The sequence below is a fragment of the Narcine bancroftii genome, chromosome 3 (genome assembly GCF_036971445.1).
Source record: "Narcine bancroftii isolate sNarBan1 chromosome 3, sNarBan1.hap1, whole genome shotgun sequence".
NCBI lineage: Eukaryota > Metazoa > Chordata > Chondrichthyes > Torpediniformes > Narcinidae > Narcine > Narcine bancroftii.
Window position 1 is genome coordinate 4,422,807 of NC_091471.1, and position 19,334 is coordinate 4,442,140.

Sequence of the window (19,334 nt, forward strand, 5' to 3'; positions counted from 1 at the left end):
AGGAGTGCTGTGCCTGACCACAGAAGTAGCAACCCTGGTCGCACATATAACCACTTACAGCACAGAACAGGCCAATTCAGCCCTACTAGTCCATGCTACTAGTCCTAGACCCACTGACCAGCACTCGGTCCATACCCCTCCAGTCCTCTCCTCTCCATGTAACTATCCAATCTTTCCTTAAATGTAACCAATGATCCCGCCTCAACCATTTCTGCCGGAAGCTCATTCCACATCCCTACCACCCTTTGCGTAAAGAAATTTCCCCTCATGTTCCCCTTATAATTTTTCCCCTTCAATCTTAAACCATGCCCTCTAGTTTGAATCTCCCCCACTCTTAATTGAAAAAGCCTATCCACATTTACTCTGTCTGTCCCTTTTAAAATCTTAAACACCTCTATCAAGTCCCCTCTCAATCTTCTACGCTCCAGAGAAAATAGCCCCAGTCTGCACGACCTTTCCCTGTAACTCAAACCTTGAAATCCTGTCAACATTCTCGTGAACCTTCTCTGCACTCTCTCTATTTTGTTTATATCTTTCCTATAATTTGGTGACCAAAACTGCACACAGTACTCCAAATTTGGCCTCACCAATGCCTTGTACAATTTCATCATAACCTCCCTACTCTTGAATTCAATTCTCCGATTTATGAAGGCCAACATTCCAAATGCCTTCTTCACCACACCATCTACCTGAGTATCAGCCTTGAGGGTACTATTTACCATCATTCCTAACCCTCTCGAAAAATTCAATCAGGTTTGTCAAGCATGATCTCCCCCTGACAAAACCATGCTGATTACTCCCTAGCAATCCCTGTACCTCCAAATATTTGTAAATACCATCCCTCCGAACACTTTCCATCAACTTTCCCACCACAGACGTCAGACTCACGGGCCTATAATTCCCAGGTTTACATTTGGACCCTTTCTTAAACAGCGGAGCCATCCTCCAATCCTTTGGCACTACCCCCGTGGCCAGTGACATCCTAAATATCTCTGTTAATGGCCCCACTATCTGTCCACGAGCCTCCCTGAGTGTCCTTGGGAATATTTTGTCCGGTCCTCTAGATTTATCCACCTTTATCTTTTTCAACACAGCCATCACTACCTCCTCGGTTATCCTCGTATGCTTCATGACCTCCTCACTAGCTGCAGCAGTTGGCACTGGGGCTGCGGGAGTCGCTGGCGCTCCAACGACCTGGTCCTCTGAAAGGTCGCTGCTTTTGCCCGTGAGGCCGTCAGCTCCCAGTTGGGCCCGTTCAAGCACTCTTGCCAGCTTCAGGGTGCTGTCCACGTTTTTCTTCCCCAACTCTAGCAGTCACTGTCTCTTACCTCGCCCTCACTCCTGCCTTGAGGGTGTCCCAGATTTGTTCATCCTCTCTCACCCGGGCTGTGGCTACTTTGTAGTGGCATTTCCTGGTCAGGGCCCACAGTTCAAGAATATAGTCGTCCAGTGACTCATCCAGACGCTGCTGATGTTGAGAGAGCCAGTGTCTCGCCAGCACATCATTCTGGGGCCACATGTACCTCTCCGATGATCGTGTACCCTTTGGTTGAGAGAGAAGTGCCGATCTCCAGAGATCACCCGAGTTGAAGACGACTTTTGTGGCCGTCAGGTAGGAGTGGAAGCACTCCAACCAGTAGGCGAATTCCTCCGGGGCCTCAGGGGCCAGAGGGTTCACCTGGAGCATGTCTGGCTTCAACAGGGCTTCCATCCTACTTAAAAGTTAAGCTATTAAAATTGTTACGCGACTGAATGTACTCGGAGAGGAGTACAAACACACTTTTAATAGCTTACAATCAATGGCCGGTAGGCACAATAGTCCTCAGATGACTCTGAGGTAAGGCAAGAAAACCAAGGTTTATATTGAGGTAGGTGAAGGTGGTGCCAGGGGAGGAGCCAGCCATCTGAACAATACTTAGACAATAAATTCCAATTCAATTCACACGCAATCTCAAGCAACCAGAAAATTAACTTCACTGATCTACCAATTCACATTGGAGATGGATAGCAAGGGCTTTACTGTATTTTCATGATTTTGTGGCCAAAACCTACTCAAACTCCATCTACAAGTTTAGGCATGACACTATTTGTAGGCTGGTCAATAATGAGAGAGTATAGGGAGGATATAGAGCAGTGGCTCTCAACCTTTTTCTTTCCACTCACATCCCACTTTAAGTAATTCCTAGGCCATCGGTGCTCTGTGATTAGTAAGGGATTGCTTCAGGTGAGATCTGAGTGGGAAGGAAAGGTTAGGAATTCCTGCTCTAGACCCAAATGTTAATGAAATATTTTGCTTTAGAAAAATTGTCACTGGCCCATTTCTTTTGGAGTTCTGAAACCATGCACATAACGAGTCAATGAGGGACAATTAAAATAGTGGTTTTCAACCTTTTTCTTTCCACCCACATCCTACCTTAAGCAATCTCTTACTAATCACAGAGCACCTATGGCATTGGGACTACTTATGTGAGTGGAAAGAAAAAGGTTGAGAAACACTAAGGAGTCCAGTGGCCATCTCTCCCTCAAAGTCAGCAAATAAAGGTGCTGGTCATTGACTTCAGGATGCAGGGGAGCACATATCCACAGTGCTGAGATGGAGATGGTGAAGAGTTTCAAGCCTTGAAGAGTAAATACCACAAACAACTTATCATGGTCCAACTATATGCTCATGTTACAACTAGGAAAGCAGACCAACACCTCAACCTCCTCAAAAGACTGGGAATTTGGCACGCATCAAGATCTCTGGCCAACGTCTTCTGATGCATCACAGAACATATTTTATCCAGATGCATCCCAACTTGGGAAGGGAACTACTCTGCCCAAGACCTCAAGTAACGGCAGAGAGCATAGCTCAGGTAATAACTTAACCCCTCCCCCACCATCAAATCTGCCTAGACCTCCAGCTGTTTCAGAAAAGTTAACTTGAAAGACCAATCCCACATCAGTCACACCTATTTCCCTCCTTGGGTGGGGGGAAAGGGAAAAGATTGAAAACACAGATTTCCATGCAAGGACAGTTTCTTTCTTGCCAGACTTTATTTTTCAACATGTGCCGCACTAGAACAGGCCCTTCCAGCCCATGACCCTGTATCCTCCAAATACACCAATTAATTTACAACCACTGAACATTTTGAAGGGTGGGAGGAAACTGGAACAGGTCACAGGGAGAATGTACAAACTCCTTACTGAACTCGGGTCACTGGCGCTCTCATAACTTTGTTCTAATCATGTCACCTTTAAATTAACCTCCCATTGGTAAAATGATGCCCTTGCATTTTTTTAAAATTGTCCTTTTTCTCGAAACACTGCTCTATTTAACTTGATATAAAGAAGATTCCCTGCATGTGTTTATTACTGCTACCTGCTGTACCAGTAGATTTGCATGCAAATCAAAGCTTTTTTTTCCCAACTATATCTCATTTCATATGACACATGACAAAGCAGCACAGCCCAGGAACAGGCCCTTCGGCCCATATGTCTGCACCAAAATCGATAGCCCAATTAAACTTGATACACATCCATCTATTCTCTGTGTGACACCAGTTATCAGTAGAATCACAAATGGCAATTCCACAATCGATCAGCTCATGGAATGGGGTAAAGACAACAACTTTGCACTCAACATCAGCAAAACCGGAGGAGTCACGTGACGGAGTAGTGGCCGGTAGGAGAATACCAGCCCTCTCCAGAAAAGAAGGAAAAAAGTGAAGAAAAAGCAAAGCCCCAGACGCACAAACCACAACAAATAAAAAATAAAGATGTGGAGAAAATGGCACCTAAGACAGAAAAGCCAAAAATAACGGGAAGAAAAGAAGAAGGAAAGACACCGGAAGAGAAAGGTGAAGGCCTTACCTACACGAAAAAGCAGGGAACCACCGTGGAAAGAAGAGCCCACTCCCCGAGATTAGTGGACACCCCGCAGGGTCGCGACCCATCGACTGCGGGACTGCAAAAATGGCTCACGGAGCCAAACAGAGGTGCGCAACCTTGCGCATGTGCGATGCGTACAACAAAGACAACACCGACGGGATGGGGGACCAGCTGTAGAGTGAAACTCAACAACACGAGCAGCTGAGAGAGACCCGACAGCAGGGCTCCCAGCTGGAAGATAAAGAAAATAATGGGAACGGGAGGGGTGAGAATGAAAAAAGGAAACCAGAGACACAACAGATAACCAACCCAGAAGAAGAGGACCAACATCAAGACACCATGAAAAAAAATACTCAACAAACTGAGACAAGCAGCTCAACAGACATAAGTTTTGAGCTCTAAAGAAGAGGAAGGAGGTTAACGCACCAAAATCGATCCTATGGAAAAAAGGCTATAAATTTATGTTAAGATATCCAGCGGTATTTAAAATAGTTATCCCGGGGCAGCAAAACAGACTGTTCTTGGATACGGAGAAAGCACGAGAATTTGCAGAACGCCTGCAAGACAGAAAGAGAGATGAAGAGATGTAACAAGAACGAAGAATGGCGACAAATTACATATAAAGATGTAAAAATAATGCAGAAGTAAGAACTAAAGGAGGGAAGAAAAAGGGAAGTAAAGGAGAAGGGGGGAAAAAAAGAGGGGTTAAAAAATAAAAAGAAAAAGAGAAGAAAAGAGGGGGAGCTTTGTTGTAATGTGAAGATAAAAGTCTTTTCTGGAGGGGGTTGGGTGGGAGAGAAATAACAGTCACTGTGAAATCAGTTGACACTTGCAAACAGCTTCACAGTCTGAATGGAGAGGGGAGTTGTGGTTGCCCGTCAAGGGACAAGGGGCAACTCGGGGGGGGGGAGACACTTGGGGTTAAGGGAATTTTAGATGTGGGAGTGGTTGAGATATTTTATGTTTTAGTTTTCTTTTTTTGAACGCACTGTATGACAACACTTCAGAGAAATGGAAATGGGGAAAAGGGGAAAGGTGGTGGTGAAGAAGCAGAAATGAGAGGTAAACAAAGTATGAGATGGCCGTGTTGAACTATATGACTATAAATATTAACGGAATACATAACCAAATCAAAAGGAAAAGGCTATTAAATTTACTGAAAAAAGAAAAAAATAGATATAGCATTCATGCAGGAGACGCATCTAACTGAAGTGGAACACAAGAAATGAAGGAGAGACTGGGAAGGGCACGTAGCGGCAGCATCATATAATTCAGAAGCCAGAGGTGTAGCTATATTAATCAATAAAAATGTACCAATCAAAATAGAGGAGTGTCCTGGGTAAACTTATACCTGTCACTTTGTTCATTTTAGATTGGTCACAGTGTTTGAGCTACCAAAAGAAAATAGACACACACACCGAGAGCAGTTCAGATTATAGAAATGTTTATTACAAATTCAAAAGCTGATTTCAAACTACAATATGCTAGCCCTTCCCAACTATACTTATCAATGCCTGGACTGGTCCCAAATGCCGAAGCGAAGCAACGACCGGGGCGCCAGTAGCGGCTTCTCCACCTCCCATGACCGGGACGCTGACTGGACTCTAGAAGTTCTTCTTCTTGCTGAGAGATGTTGCCACCTCTCAGAGAGTCTCAAACTTCAGCAGCGGGACCATGGCTTATATTACCCAAAAACTGCTTACCCAAGCACCTATTCCCAGCACAGTAAGAAAGACAAGCAAGCAAGCTAGCATGCGAGGCTACTAACGAATAACGTAATTTTCAGCTTATCACTTTGAATACAATTGTTTATTTTGCATCAAGCCTCTGACAGTATGTGACCAAAACAAGCAGGAAGATTAAATGTTCTTGGTACACAGATGTCCTTTCGTCAGATAACAGCATCTCTGGACCCTCGGTGGAATTTAGCTTATGTCTGCTGGTTCTAAAAAAAAGCAGGTTTTCAGCCTTGCAGAAGCAAAGGGTGCAAAAGTAAAAACCATTACAAGGAGGAAATAATAGATCCAGCAGGGAGATATGTAATGATAAAGTGTCAGATATATTCAGAATTCTGGAATTTGGTCAATATATATGCACCTAATGAAGAGGATCAAAAGTTTATGCAAGATATTTTTTTGAAGATTGTAGATACGCAGGGGAATATATTGATAGGAGGGGACTTTAACCTTAATTTGGATTCAAAGATGGATAAAACTGGACAAAAGACGAGCAGAAAGAACAAAGTAGCCAAATTTATGGTTAAATCAATGCAGGAAATGCAACTTTTGGATATATGGAGGAGACAACACCCAACGGAGAACGAATACTCATATTATTCGAGTAGACATAAAACATACTGAAGGATTGACCTGTTCCTGCTGTCAGCCCATATCCAAGGGAGAGTTAGGAAAACAGAATATAAAGCTAGATTGTTATCTTATCACTCACCACTGTTATTAGCAATAGAACTGGAGGACATCCCACCAAGAACATATAGATGGAGGTTAAACTCCATGCTACTTAAAAGGCAGGATTTTAGAGAATTTATTGAGCGCCAAATTAAAATGTACTTTGAAATAAATACGGAATCAGTGAGACAAATTTATATTATGGGACGCAATGAAAGCCTTCATTAGAGGGCAGATAATAAGTTATATAACTAAGATGAAGGACTACAATCGGGAACTAGAACAGCTAGAAAGGGAGATAGTAAGTACAGAAAAGGAACTAGCAACAAGGGATGATATAACAAAAAGAGAAATGGCGGACGGACAAAAAAAATAAAATACGAAACACTGCAAACATATAAGGTGGAGAAGAACATAATGAAGACAAAGTAGAAGTATTATGAGCTAGGAGAAAAAAAAATGCACAAAATACTAGCTTGGTAGCTTAAAACAGAACAAGCTAAAAGAATGGTATTGGCATCAAGGAAAAAGGACAAACAAATTACATATAACCCAACAGAGATCAATGAAAACTTTAAGGAATTCTACAAGCAATTATACCGAACTGAGAACAAAGGGAAAGAAGACAAAAATAGATGAGTTTCTAGCTAAAATTGAACTACCAAAATTGCAAGAAGAGGAGCAAAACAAATTGATAAAACCATTTGAAAGAGGAAATACAAGATATATTAAAAAAGCTACCGAACATTTAAACGCCATCAGATGAAGGCTTTAAGGAATGGTACAGATTTGGTGATCAGATGTAGGCTTTAAGGAATGGTACAGATTTGGCGATCAGATGAAGGCTTTAAGGAATGGTACAGATTTGGTGATCAGATGAAGGCTTTAAGGAATGGTACAGATTTGGCGATCAGATGAAGGCTTTAAGGAATGGTACAGATTTGGTGATCAGATGAAGGCTTTAAGGAATGGTACAGATTTGGTGATCAGATGAAGGCTTTAAGGAATGGTACAGATTTGACGATCAGATGAAGGCTTTAAGGAATGGTACAGATTTGACGATCAGATGAAGGCTTTAAGGAATGGTACAGATTTGGTGATCAGATGAAGGCTTTAAAAAATGGTACAGATTTGGTGATCAGATGAAGGCTTTAAGGAATGGTACAGATTTGGTATTAAAATTTTTAAAGATTTATTTATTTGAAATAACTGCTTCTTTTGAACAACTGTCAGTTAAATTTAAGCTCTCTAATAGACATTTTTTTAGATATTTGCAAATTAGGAATTTTGTTCAGTCTAAATTCAATGCTTTTCCTCGAATCGCAGATTCAAATATTCTTGACATATTTTTTGATCTACAATTTATTCACACAGGATTGATATCATGTATTTATATTGATCTACTGAATTTAAGATTAGCCCCAATGGTTAAGATTAAAAATGATTGGGAGCGTGATCTTAAAGTATCTTTTTCAGATGAGGATTGGAGTTCCCCTCTTAGTTTGATCAATGTGTCCTCGTTTTGTGCAAGGCTCTGCTTATTACAATTTAAGGTGATACACAGAATACACAAGTCTAAATTCAAATTAGCCCATTTCCATGCAGATGTTGATCCATTATGTGAAAACTGTAAAATTTTTGATGCCTCACTGATTCATATGTTTTGGGAATGGCCTCAAATAGGAAGATAATGGGAGAATATTTTTCATTCTTTATCAGTGATTTTTAAGATGAAAATAGATCCATGCCCTTTAATTGCCCTGTTTGGTTTTTCAAGTGAACCAGATAAACTTTTATTAGCACCTCAGGAGCAAGTTTTTGCTTTTAGCACATTGATAGCCAGACGAGCAGTTTTAATGAAATGAAAGATAAACTTGTCACCGACTCATACACAGTGGTTACATTGTTATGAGCCCAGAGGACCCCAAAACCAAGCAGTAATAGAGATTCACCAAGACAAATAGTTACTTAAACAAAAGTTGCTTTTAATTATCTTTAAACATGAAAATAGAATCAAACTTAAACTTATCTCTATTGACTTAACTAACCTAACTTAACCCCCTTCGAATTCCAAGTGCACATGTATGTAAGTTCAGAAAAGTTCTTTAATTCACAGTCCAATCTCACTTCTCATTCCTCCAAGTTCACTGGTTGCAGGCAATTCTTAGACTGTGCACAGAATTTAACATTTATAAACTTCACCAGGCTTTGGTGCTTGAAAGAGAAATTGTTACCGCTCAGGAAGGTTCTTGTCAGTTTAGAGAGAGATTTGTTGTTCCAGGACATCCACAACTGATTCTTTTTAATCAGCCACTCTAGTGTCTTGCTGACGAAACTTGACCCTTCAGGGTTCTCCAGATGATAACCTCTTTCCTTCATGTCACCAGAGTTCCTTTTTGTTTCTCTTATTCCAAGTGAAACATTAGACAGCCAGTCCTCTCCTCTTGCATGAACCACAAAGGCTTTGACCTGGCCATCTTCCAAAATGGGGAATTATACAAGCTTGCAAGCTTGTCCTGTTCCAGTCCCAGCTGCTTCTTGCTGGCTGTAACACTGTCCAAGTTATCTGTGTGCGTGTGTGTGTGTCTCTCTCTCTCTCAAAGAGGAAAACCTGTTTGACTCTCACTGCTTGCAAAACCACATGACCCTCTTACAACAGCAAGCTCTCTTCCAGACAGCAGCGGCTCTGACAAGCTCTTTCATCTGTTGCCTTTTGTAAACAACAATCCATTAGTAAAGTCTCTTGAACACTCTTCAAAGCTCTTGAAAAAGTTCCGAGCCCAGATATGTCTAGCATTGGGCAGAGCTCCAGTATTTCAAATAAGATCTGTTTGTATGTGACCTACTCTAACAAACCTTTCCAAATTTATCTCCCAAAACATATCTATATACTCCGTCACAATATGATGTAGTTTAGAGAAAATTTGGTATAATGTTAAAGATAAGAAGTTTCCGTTTGAAAAGGTATGGGGCCCACTTATACAATACTATAATCATTGGTAGATTTAAATGATATGGATGCTCTAGTTTTGATCCACCCATCTTCTGGAGATCGTGACTTGATCCATCTTATAACCTTGATTAGAGAGAGGGGTTAGATTAGTATTGAGTTTAGGTTTTTTCTTTTAGATAACTGGATTTATTGGGTTTAATTATGATTATCGTAGATTATATCATTTTTTAGATATTATATCAAGTCACCAAAGTTGTCCTTTGTCGCCAGCTCTATTTGCGTTGGTCATCGAACTGTTAGCTCAAGCTACAAGGGCAGAATGAGAATATTAGAGGTACAAGAGAAACTGATGGCCTTTATTTTTTTAAGTCGGACAAATCACCTGGTCCTTGATGATATGCATTCAAGGGTTCTGAAGAAAATGGCAGAAGTTAGAGTTGATGCATTGGTGGTCATAGACCAAAATTCCTTGGATTCTGGGCAGGTCCTGGCAGACTGGAAGACAGCATATGTCACGCCACTTTTTAAGAAGGGATGTAGGCAGAAGTCTGGAAATTATTGGCCAATTAGCTTGACGTTTGTGGTTGGAAAAATGCTTGAAGCTGTCATTAAAGATGAAATAGTGAAACTTTTGGAACGTAAGGGTTCAATCAGGCAGACGCAGCATGGTTTTAGAAAGGGAAGATCTTGTTTGACAAATTTGTTAGGATTCTTTGAGGATATAATGGGTGCGGTTGATAGAGGGGAACAGGTTGATGTTGTATATTTGGATTTCCAGAAAGCGTTTGATAAGGTGCCGCGCAAGAGACTTCTCAGTAAGTTACAGGAAAGAGGAGTCCGGGGAAGTATATTGGCCTGGATTGAAAATTGGTTGTCTGACAGGAGGCAGAGAGTTGGGATAGTGGGAGTTTTTCAGGTTGACAGAGAGTGGTAAGTGGGATGCCGCAGGGGTCGGTGTTAGGCCCACAACTGTTCATCATTTACATTGATGACTTGGAGGAGGGGACAAAATGTGCTGTAGCCAAGTTTGCGGATGACACCAAATTGAGTGGAAGAGCAAATTGTAATGAGGACGTGGAGAGTCTGCAGAGGGATAGAGTTAAGCTGGATGAGTGGGCAAAGGTCTGGCAGATGGAGTATAATGTTAATAAGTGTGAGGTTATCCACTTTGGCAAGAAAAATAAAAGAGCTGAATATTATTTAAAGGGTGAAAAACTACAGCATGCTGTTGTGCATAGGGACTTGGGAGGGCTTGTGCATGAATCGCAAAATGTTAGGTTGCAGGTGCAGCAGGTTATTAAGAAGGCAAATAGAATGTTGGCCTTCATCGCTAGAGGAATTGAATTCAGGAATAGGGAGGTAATGTTGCAACTGTATAAGGTACTGGTGAGACCGCACCTGGAGTACTGTGTCCAATTCTGGTCTCCATATTTGAGGAAGGATATACTGGCTTTGGAGACGGTCCAGAGCAAGTTTACTAGGTTGATCCCTGGGATGAAGGGGTTGACATGATGAAAGATTAAATCGTCTAGGATTGTATTCGCTCGAGTTCAGAAGAATGAGAGGAGATCTTATAGAAACATATAGGATTATGAAGGGTATGGATAGGATAGATGTAGGAAGGTTTTTTGAGCTGGTCGGGGAAACTAAAACAAGAGGACACAGTCTCAAGATTCGGGGGAGTAGATTTAGGACAGAGATGAGGAAAAATAGTTTTTCCCAGAGAGTAGTGAATGTTTGGAATTCTCTATCCAGGGAAGTGGTTGAGGCTGCCTCATTAAACATATTTAAAATTCGGTTAGATAAATTTTTACATGATAGAGGAATTAGAGGATATGGGGAGAAGGCAGGTAAGTGGAGTTAGGTCATAAATTAGATCAGCCATGATCGTATTGAATGGTGGAGCAGGCTCGATGGGCCATTTTTGGCCTCCTCCTGTTCCTACTTCCTATGTTCCTAAGGATAGCAGATGATGAATATAAGATTAATTTATTTGCTGATGATGTTTTGATATATTCAACTAATCTGGAACGATCTTTAATTTATTTCCAAGACTGTTTAGACAATATGGTGTATTGTCAGGATACAAGTTCCTCAACATGGTTATCCAACTGCACGAAAGCCAACCAGGTTGGGTCAGATACAGCAATGAGCTCTCTGAACCCTTCTCCATTGACAACGGTGTGAAGCAAGGCTGCGTTCTTGCACCATCCCTCTTTTCAATCTTCTTCAGCATGATGCTGAAACAAGCCATGAAAGACCTCAACAATGAAGATGCTGTTTACATCCGGTACCGCACGGATGGCAGTCTCTTCAATCTGAGGCGCCTGCACGCTCACATCAAGACACAAGAGAAACTTGTCCGTGAACTACTCTTTGCAGACCATGCCGCTTTAGTTGCCCATTCAGAGCCAGCTCTTCAGCGCTTGACGTCCTGTTTTGCGGAAACTGCCAAAATGTTTGGCCTGGAAGTCAGCCTGAAGAAAACTGAGGTCCTCCATCAGCCAGCTCCCCACCATGACTACCAGCCCCCCCACATCTCCATCGGGCACACTGAACTCAAAACGGTCAACCAGTTTACCTACCTCGGCTGCACCATTTCAGCGGATGCAAGGATCGACAACGAGATAGACAACAGACTCGCCAAGGCAAATAGCGCCTTTGGAAGACTACACAAAAGAGTCTGGAAAAACAACCACCTGAAGAAATACACAAAGATCAGCGTGTACAGAGCCGCTGTCATACCCACGCTCTTGTTTGGCTCCGAATCATGGGTCCTCTACCGGCATCACCTACGGCTCCTAGAACGCTTCCATTAGTGCTCTCTCCGCTCCATCTTCAACATTCATTGGAATGACTTCATCACCAACATCGAAGTACTCGAGCTGGCAGAGTCCGCAAGCATTGAATCCACGCTGCTGAAGACCCAACTGCGCTGGGTGGGTCACGTCTCCAGAATGGAGGACCATCGCCTTCCCAAGATCGTGTTACATGGCGAGCTCTCCACTGGCCACCAAGACAGAGGTGCACCAAAGAAGAGGTACAAGGACTACTTAAAGAAATCTCTTGGTGCCTGCCACATTGACCACTGCCAGTGGGCTGATATTGCCTCCAACTGTGCATCTTGGCGCCTCACAGTTAGGCGGGCAGCAACCTCCTTTGAAGAAGACCGCAGAGCCCACCTCACTGACAAAAGACAAAGGAGCAAAAACCCAACACCCAACCCCAACCTACCAATTTTCCCTTGCAACCGCTGCAACCGTGCCTGCCTGTCCTGCATTGGACTTGTCAGTTACCAACGAGCCTGCAGCAGACGTGGACATACCCCTCCATAAATCTTCGTCCGCGAAGCCAAGCCAAAGAAGGTGAATTGGGATAAAAGTGAAATATTACCAATTTCTGATGTAAATTATGATCAGTGTAGACAAATTACTAAATTTTGTTGAACTGATAAAGTCAAGTATTTGGGTACATTGATTGATGTAAAAATCAATCATTGTATAATTTAAATTATGTACCGTTAATGAGAAAGATTAAGGCTATTTGATTAAGGAGAAGGATTTACCTTTGTCATGAGAAGGTTGAGTAAATTGCATTAAGATGAACGTTTTTCCGCGAATTCACTATCTTTTACAGTCGATTCCTTGTCTACTTTCGAAATCTTTTTTTCAGGACTTAAATAAAGTAGTATGAGAATTTTTATGGAAGGGGAAATTAGCTAGAGTAGCGATACGTAAATTGACTTGGAAATATGCCTTTGGACGATTACAATTGCCTCATTTTCAAAATTATTATGAAGCAGCTCAATTAAGATTTATTAATCGTATGATGGATGTTTTGTATCCTCCTCGTTGGGCTCGGGTAGAATTGGCTGGTATTTCAGAACCTTATTCGCACCATTCTATAATTAAGTGGAATTCTGTTTTATTACAGAGATATAATGGACCATTTTTTAGAGATTTGGACTAAAAGGAATTTATTGATAGGTACGAAAGGTAAATTATCGGTTCAGGGTCCCATATATCAAAATAAATTGATTCCTTTTTCGTTGAATAATAGATTTTTAAGAGAATGGCAGATTAAAGGAATGAAGTTGTTGCAGGATTGTTTTGAAGAGCGTAAATTTTTATTGTTTCATCAACTTAGAGAGAAATTTGGAATTTCAGTGAATTCTAATCAAATTAGAACATTAGTGAAAGATCATTTTGGAAGAGAAATGAAAATTCCTAAGTTTACAAAATTTGAGTTTTTGATTTCTCATTCATCAAATAAGGGTTTTATTTCTGAAATGTATGTATTGTTGCAAGATACTATGGATAAAATAAATTTAGATAAATCTAGAATTAAATGGGAAAATGACTTAATTTGCGATATTAATCAGGCCGATTGGGAGATGATGAGTTTTGATGGAGTGACTAAATTGCTTAATGTAAAATACAGTATGGTGAATTATAATTTTTTGCATCAGTTGAATCTGACCCCTGAGAAAATACGGATTTAGAAATTCAGAACTGTGTTTTAGATGTGGACTATGTGGAGGAACATTTTTACATTCAGTTTGGCTTTGTGATCAGGTTCAACCATTTTGGCAAAAAATTTGGGAATTTCTTCAAAAATTGATTAAGATCCAATTTTTGCTGGATCCAAACATTTTTTTGTTGGGTTGTATTGCCCCATTTACTGATTTGGGGTTGGACAAGTTTCAGACAGCATTTCCTCGTCTAGCATTGGCTGTAGCACGTAAATGTGTCGCAACTTCATGGAAAGATGAGGTTGAGGTAAATGTAACTCGTTGGCAATAATGAGTCGAGATCCTGTATTTATATGGAGAAAATAACATACAACTTGCATGATAATTATGACTTTTTTATTAAGATGTGGTCGCCTTATTTGAAATGTACGAGTTTAGTAATATCTTAAATTGCTCTTTTACGGTGTTTTTTTTGTATGCTTTCCTGTGGAGTTTGCTGAGGGTGGGTGGAGGGGGGTGGGTTAGTTGTAGTTTTCATTTTTATATTATGGACTTTGTATAAGTTTTTTCTTGAAAATTTTAAATAAAGTTTAAAAAAGATATTATATCAAGGTATAATGAGGATTGGTATATTATTATTATTGAACTGATCTATACACATAATAATTTTAACAAATAATGACGTTTAACAATTATGAATGAAATTTTAAATTTGTTGTATTGTGCATTTATTTTAAAGGATATGTATATCATTTCGCTTTGCTTTATCAATACACCTTGTATAAGGGACTATTATGTCAAGCTCAATAAAAATATTTTAAAAAGAGAAAGGAATTTGACCCTCTCCGCTGTGGTCCCCTCGATGAGGACTGGTTCGAGTTCTCCTGACTCGCTCCTGAAATCCACAATCAGGAAATGTTTCATTCTACTTTTCACATTTCTCGACCAAGCAAGAATGCCATTCCTCAGAAGAGATTGGAAGCACACCATTTAATAAACTCGCTGCACAGGCATGCCTCTTCTTTTCGCTATTTTTATCAATTATTGACAAAAAGCCATTGCTCTTCTTTTCATTCTTTTGAATTATTTCCTTGGAAAGTTACAGCATTGCAGTGCTGGATAGTGAGAATTTTTCTATGGTTGAGTTGTCAAAATATTGCCCCTTTATTTCTCCCCCTCCCCACAGAGGAGGGAGGAAGATTTAAAACAGAACACGACAGCAAAGCCCCTTCAGTCCACGATATTGTGCCAACCCATATATACCTAAAAAAAAACTAATCCCTCTCTGTCCTGTAACCCTCTATTTTTCTTTCATCCACACATGCCTAAGAGTCTCTTAATACCCCTATTGTTTTACCTCCACACCCCCCCCCACCAATGAATTCCAGGCCCCCACAACTCTATGTGAAAAAAAAACTTATCCCTGATGTCTCCCCTATACTTCCCTCCCTTCACTTCATACAGATGGATGCTTGCTACTCCTACCCTGGGAAAATGGTGCTGGCTGACCATCTTATCAATGCCCCATAATCTTTCAGACCCCTCTCATTCTTCTACATTCCAAAGGGAAAAGCCCAAGATTTTTTTTAGGGATGTCAGGGGACAGTTCTTCCCTCAGAGGGTGGTAGGCACATGGAATAATCTACCAGACAAAGTGGTGGAGGCAGGTGTTATAAAATACTTGCGTTTGAACGGCATGGTTAACACAATGCTATTACAGTGCAAGCCACATGGGTTCAAATCCAGCGCTGTCTGTAGGAAGTTTGTACGTTCTCTCTGTGTCTGTGTGGGTTTTCTCCAAATGCTCCGGTTTCCTCCCACCCTTCAAAATATATTGGGGTATTTGGACTCCACAGGCTCATGGGCTGGAAGGGCCTTTTTACTGCGCTGTATGTCTAATTTAAATTTAAAACACTTGGTTAACGACATGGATGGGAAGGGATTGGAGAGGTATGGGCAGAGTGTTTAATGGGCTTAAGTAGGAGGGCACCTTGTTTGGCATGAACAATCTGGACCTCTGGACCTGTTTCTGTGCAGTAAAACTCTAGAAATGCAAAAGGTTCCTTAACATTATTTTGAATAAATGGTCCATGACCATTAACCTGAAGAGCAGTGAAGCCCTTCTTGGCAGCTTGGTCAAAAGTCATTCAGAACGAACATCACTCAGAAAGTAATTGTTACTCATTATCACATTACGCATGTCAAACCCTCACACGGCCACCACGTTTCTTTCATCTCAAAAGGTATCCGATTGACTGCAAAAGGACCTGTTGCCCTGCTGAATTTCTCAATTTTTTTTTAAAAGGACTTCTAAAAATCCATGGCCTGTTTGTCACTTCTTCAGAGAAATCCTGCAGGTTTATCATTCAAGATTTACCTTACAGAAAGCATGCTGTCTTTGGCCAGTCTTTGTCAGGTGCCTCAAGTGCTACGTAACCTACTAACCTCGTTCATCTTTGAACGATAACAGACGCCCAGATGAAACCCAAGAGACATGGAGAGAACACACAAACTCCTTACAATTTCATTATCAGACTCCTGAATGAATCCCAAAATATTACAGTAAAACACGAAAGTCTGCAGACAATGTGATTGAAGTAAAAACACAAAGCTGGGGAAATTCAGTAGGTCAAAAGTGTACCTTATATTGCAAAGATAAAGATGCATAACCAATGTTTCAGGCTTGAATCCTTCATCATGAGTAAAATGTAGACAGGCGCCTGAACGAATTGTTGGGGTGGGAGGTGCATGAGGAGGAGCACTGTCCCAAAAGCAGGAGGTGATAGGTGTATAAGGAAGGGAAGGGGGATGGTTCTGTGAATGGAGAGGGAAGGGGGTGGAGAGCTGGAGAAATGAAGACTGAGAAAGAGGGAAGGGGTAGAGAGCTGGAGAAATGAAGACTGAGAAAGAGGGAAGGGGGTGGAGAGCTAGAGAAATGAAGACTGAGAAAGAGGAAAGGGGGTGGAGAACTGGAGAATTGAAGACTGAAAAAGAGGGAAGGGGGGGGGAGCAGAAACAGTAGAAGTCGATGTTAATGCCATCTGGTTGGAGAGTGTCCAGTTGGAAAATTAGGTGAATGAGACAGACACAACGTAGGGAGCAGAATTTAATTGGTCGACCACTAGAAGATTCCTGTCATTGATGCGAACAGAGCGAAGGTGCTCAACGAAGCGATCTCCCAGTCTGCATCCAGTCTCTCCGACGAAGATAAGGCCACAATAGGAACACCAGCTGCAGTAAGTGACTCCCACAGAATCACAAGTGAAGTGTTCTTCTTCTTTGGCTTGGCTTCGCAGACGAAGATTTATGGAGGGGTATGTCCACGTCTGCTGCAGGCTCGTTGGTGACTGACAAGTCCGATGCGGGACAGGCAGGCATGGTTGCAGCGGTTGCAAGGGAAAATTGGTTGGTTGGGGTTGGGTGTTGGGTTTTTCCTCCTTTGCCTTTTGTCAGTGAGGTGGGCTCTGCGGTCTTCTTCAAAGGAGGTTGCTGCCCGCCGAACTGTGAGGCGCCAAGATGCACGGTTGGAGGCGATATCAGCCCACTGGCAGAGGTCAATGTGGCAGGCACCAAGAGATTTCTTTAAGCAGTCCTTGTACCTCTTCTTTGGTGCACCTCTGTCTCGGTGGCCAGTGGAGAGCTCCCCATATAACACAATCTTGGGAAGGCGATGGTCCTCCATTCTGGAGACGTGACCCACCCAGAGCAGTTGGGTCTTCAGCAGCATGGATTCGATGCTTGCGGACTCTGTTAGCTCGAGTACTTCGATATTGGTGATTCCAATGGATGTTGAGGATGGAAGCATTCTCGGAGCTGTAGATGATGCCGGTAGAGGACTCAAGATTCATAGACGAACAGGAGCGTGGGTATGACAATGGCTCTGTACATGCTGATCTTTGTGTGTTTGTTCAGGTGGTTGTTTTTCCAGACTCTTTTGTGTAGTCTTCCAAAGGCGCTATTTGCCTTGGCGAGTCTGTTGTCTATCTCGTTGTCGATCCTTGCATCCGATGAAATGGTGCAGCCGAGGTAGGTAAACTGGTTGACCGTTTTGAGTTCTGTGTGCCCGATGGAGATGTGGGGGGGCTGGTGGTCATGGTGGGGAGCTGGTTGATGGAGGACCTCAGTTTTCTTCAGGCTGACTTACTTCCCTTGGAAAGGCTGTTTGGGGATGCAACTGGTGGTGAGGGAGGGGTGAGCACAAGTGAGGCACTTCCTGCCGCAGCAGAGGAAGGGCCAAGGGACCTAGCCAGTCCCCCTTCCTCTGCCTGGCAGAACGTTCCTATCCTGAATAACCTCCTCCTCCCCCTACCCTCCCCCCCCCCCACCTATTTTATTCCAGGGTCCTGCCCGGAATTTGTTCAATCTTTGATGAAGGGCTCAAGCCCAAGTCGTCTGCGATATCAAGGACACTGTTTCTCCAGCATTGTGTTTTTAGCCAAAATATTAAAATTGTGTTGACTTAGGTCTGGACGCACTGTAATTCAGCACTTCTCTTCTCTATCGTGTTGGTACTCTGGCTGGGAAGTCTGGCTGGACTGCTCTCCCAACAATCTCTCCCCTGGAACACGTGACAATAGTCGCCCTTTTAATTTGACCCAACACCAGCAGCAGAGCCCTTTAATGATGGACAGGTGCCCTAACCAATCAGCAGCGAGGCGAGGAGGGAGAGGCAGCAGCCTCGCCCAATGAGGCGATCGAAAGGGCGGGTTTGGCTCGACCGTTTTTTTTTGGAATTGCGGGCTGAACGTCACGTGGCTCGGGTGGGTCGGGGTCGGGGGTGTTCGACGACTCCCTCGGTGGTCCGCGCCGATCGTACCTGATCGAACCGCGCTCTCCCCAACACGAACGGTGGATACTCCGCTGCCATCGCTCGTCTCACCTCCTTCTCCCACCCTCTCCAAGGTCAAGGATCGGTTCGCCCGGGAATTTGGCGCCTCCCAGGTGAGCGGCTGGCCGGAAGTGAGCCCCGGTCGCTGTCGGGAGCTGTAGTTTCACCTGCGAGGTCTCTCAGGAAATGCAGGCGCAGTCGCAATTTGTGCAGGACACGACACTTCCCGTCATGCTCCATGGTCCCGCCCATGCGCAGTGTTGAATGAACGGATCCATCCACCTTTCAGACTTGTCCAGACGTGACACACGTGACCCCACAGCCAAACTTCAGGAGAATTTACTGGCAGTGCAAAAAAAAAACGACCTCAATGAACAAATTTTAAAAGTGGAAACAAACTGAGCAATACAGAGAGGAGTAAAAATCAGTAAAGTGTGTTTGCTGATGCCCAAAACGACAACCTCCGATGAATCAACAAGAGCCCCTGGAAATGGCGTCCGCCACCAACCGAGCGCGCTTCGCGGGGACTCACGCACGCGCAATACCATCGTAGCGACCACAGTGGCTGCAGCGGGTGCGGGCAGCCCAATAGAAGCGGCTGTCTACCTCCCCTTTCTGGGCTAACCTCTTTCACATACCTCGATCCATGTCGGTGTCGCACATTACAACAATTATCAGCACTGAACAGTCCCCCCCAGTTTAATCCCTGTATTTTGCGCCCGAAACGTGTTCTGTAGCAGCCATTGGTGGAAGTGGATGCTTGGGATGCTGCTTGGGGGGGCTTCAGGTTGAAAGGACGCGCCA

The 19,334-nt window shown here is 42.8% G+C and overlaps 1 protein-coding gene across 4 annotated transcripts in view; it reads right to left on the minus strand.

Moving 5' to 3' along the window:
* Window positions 1-18,747, minus strand: part of LOC138756945 (sideroflexin-5-like) — a 309,487-nt gene extending 290,740 nt beyond the window's left edge. For 2 of the 4 annotated variants that reach the window (XM_069923412.1, XM_069923410.1), the window contains exon 1: window positions 18,519-18,747. In XM_069923412.1, coding sequence (XP_069779513.1) covers window positions 18,519-18,569 — 51 coding nt within the window. In that variant the 5' untranslated portion in view covers window positions 18,570-18,747. The remainder of the gene's footprint in view (window positions 1-18,518) is intronic. The other 2 variants (XM_069923411.1, XM_069923409.1) reach the window with 2 other exon arrangements.
* Window positions 18,748-19,334: the final 587 nt, after the last annotated feature.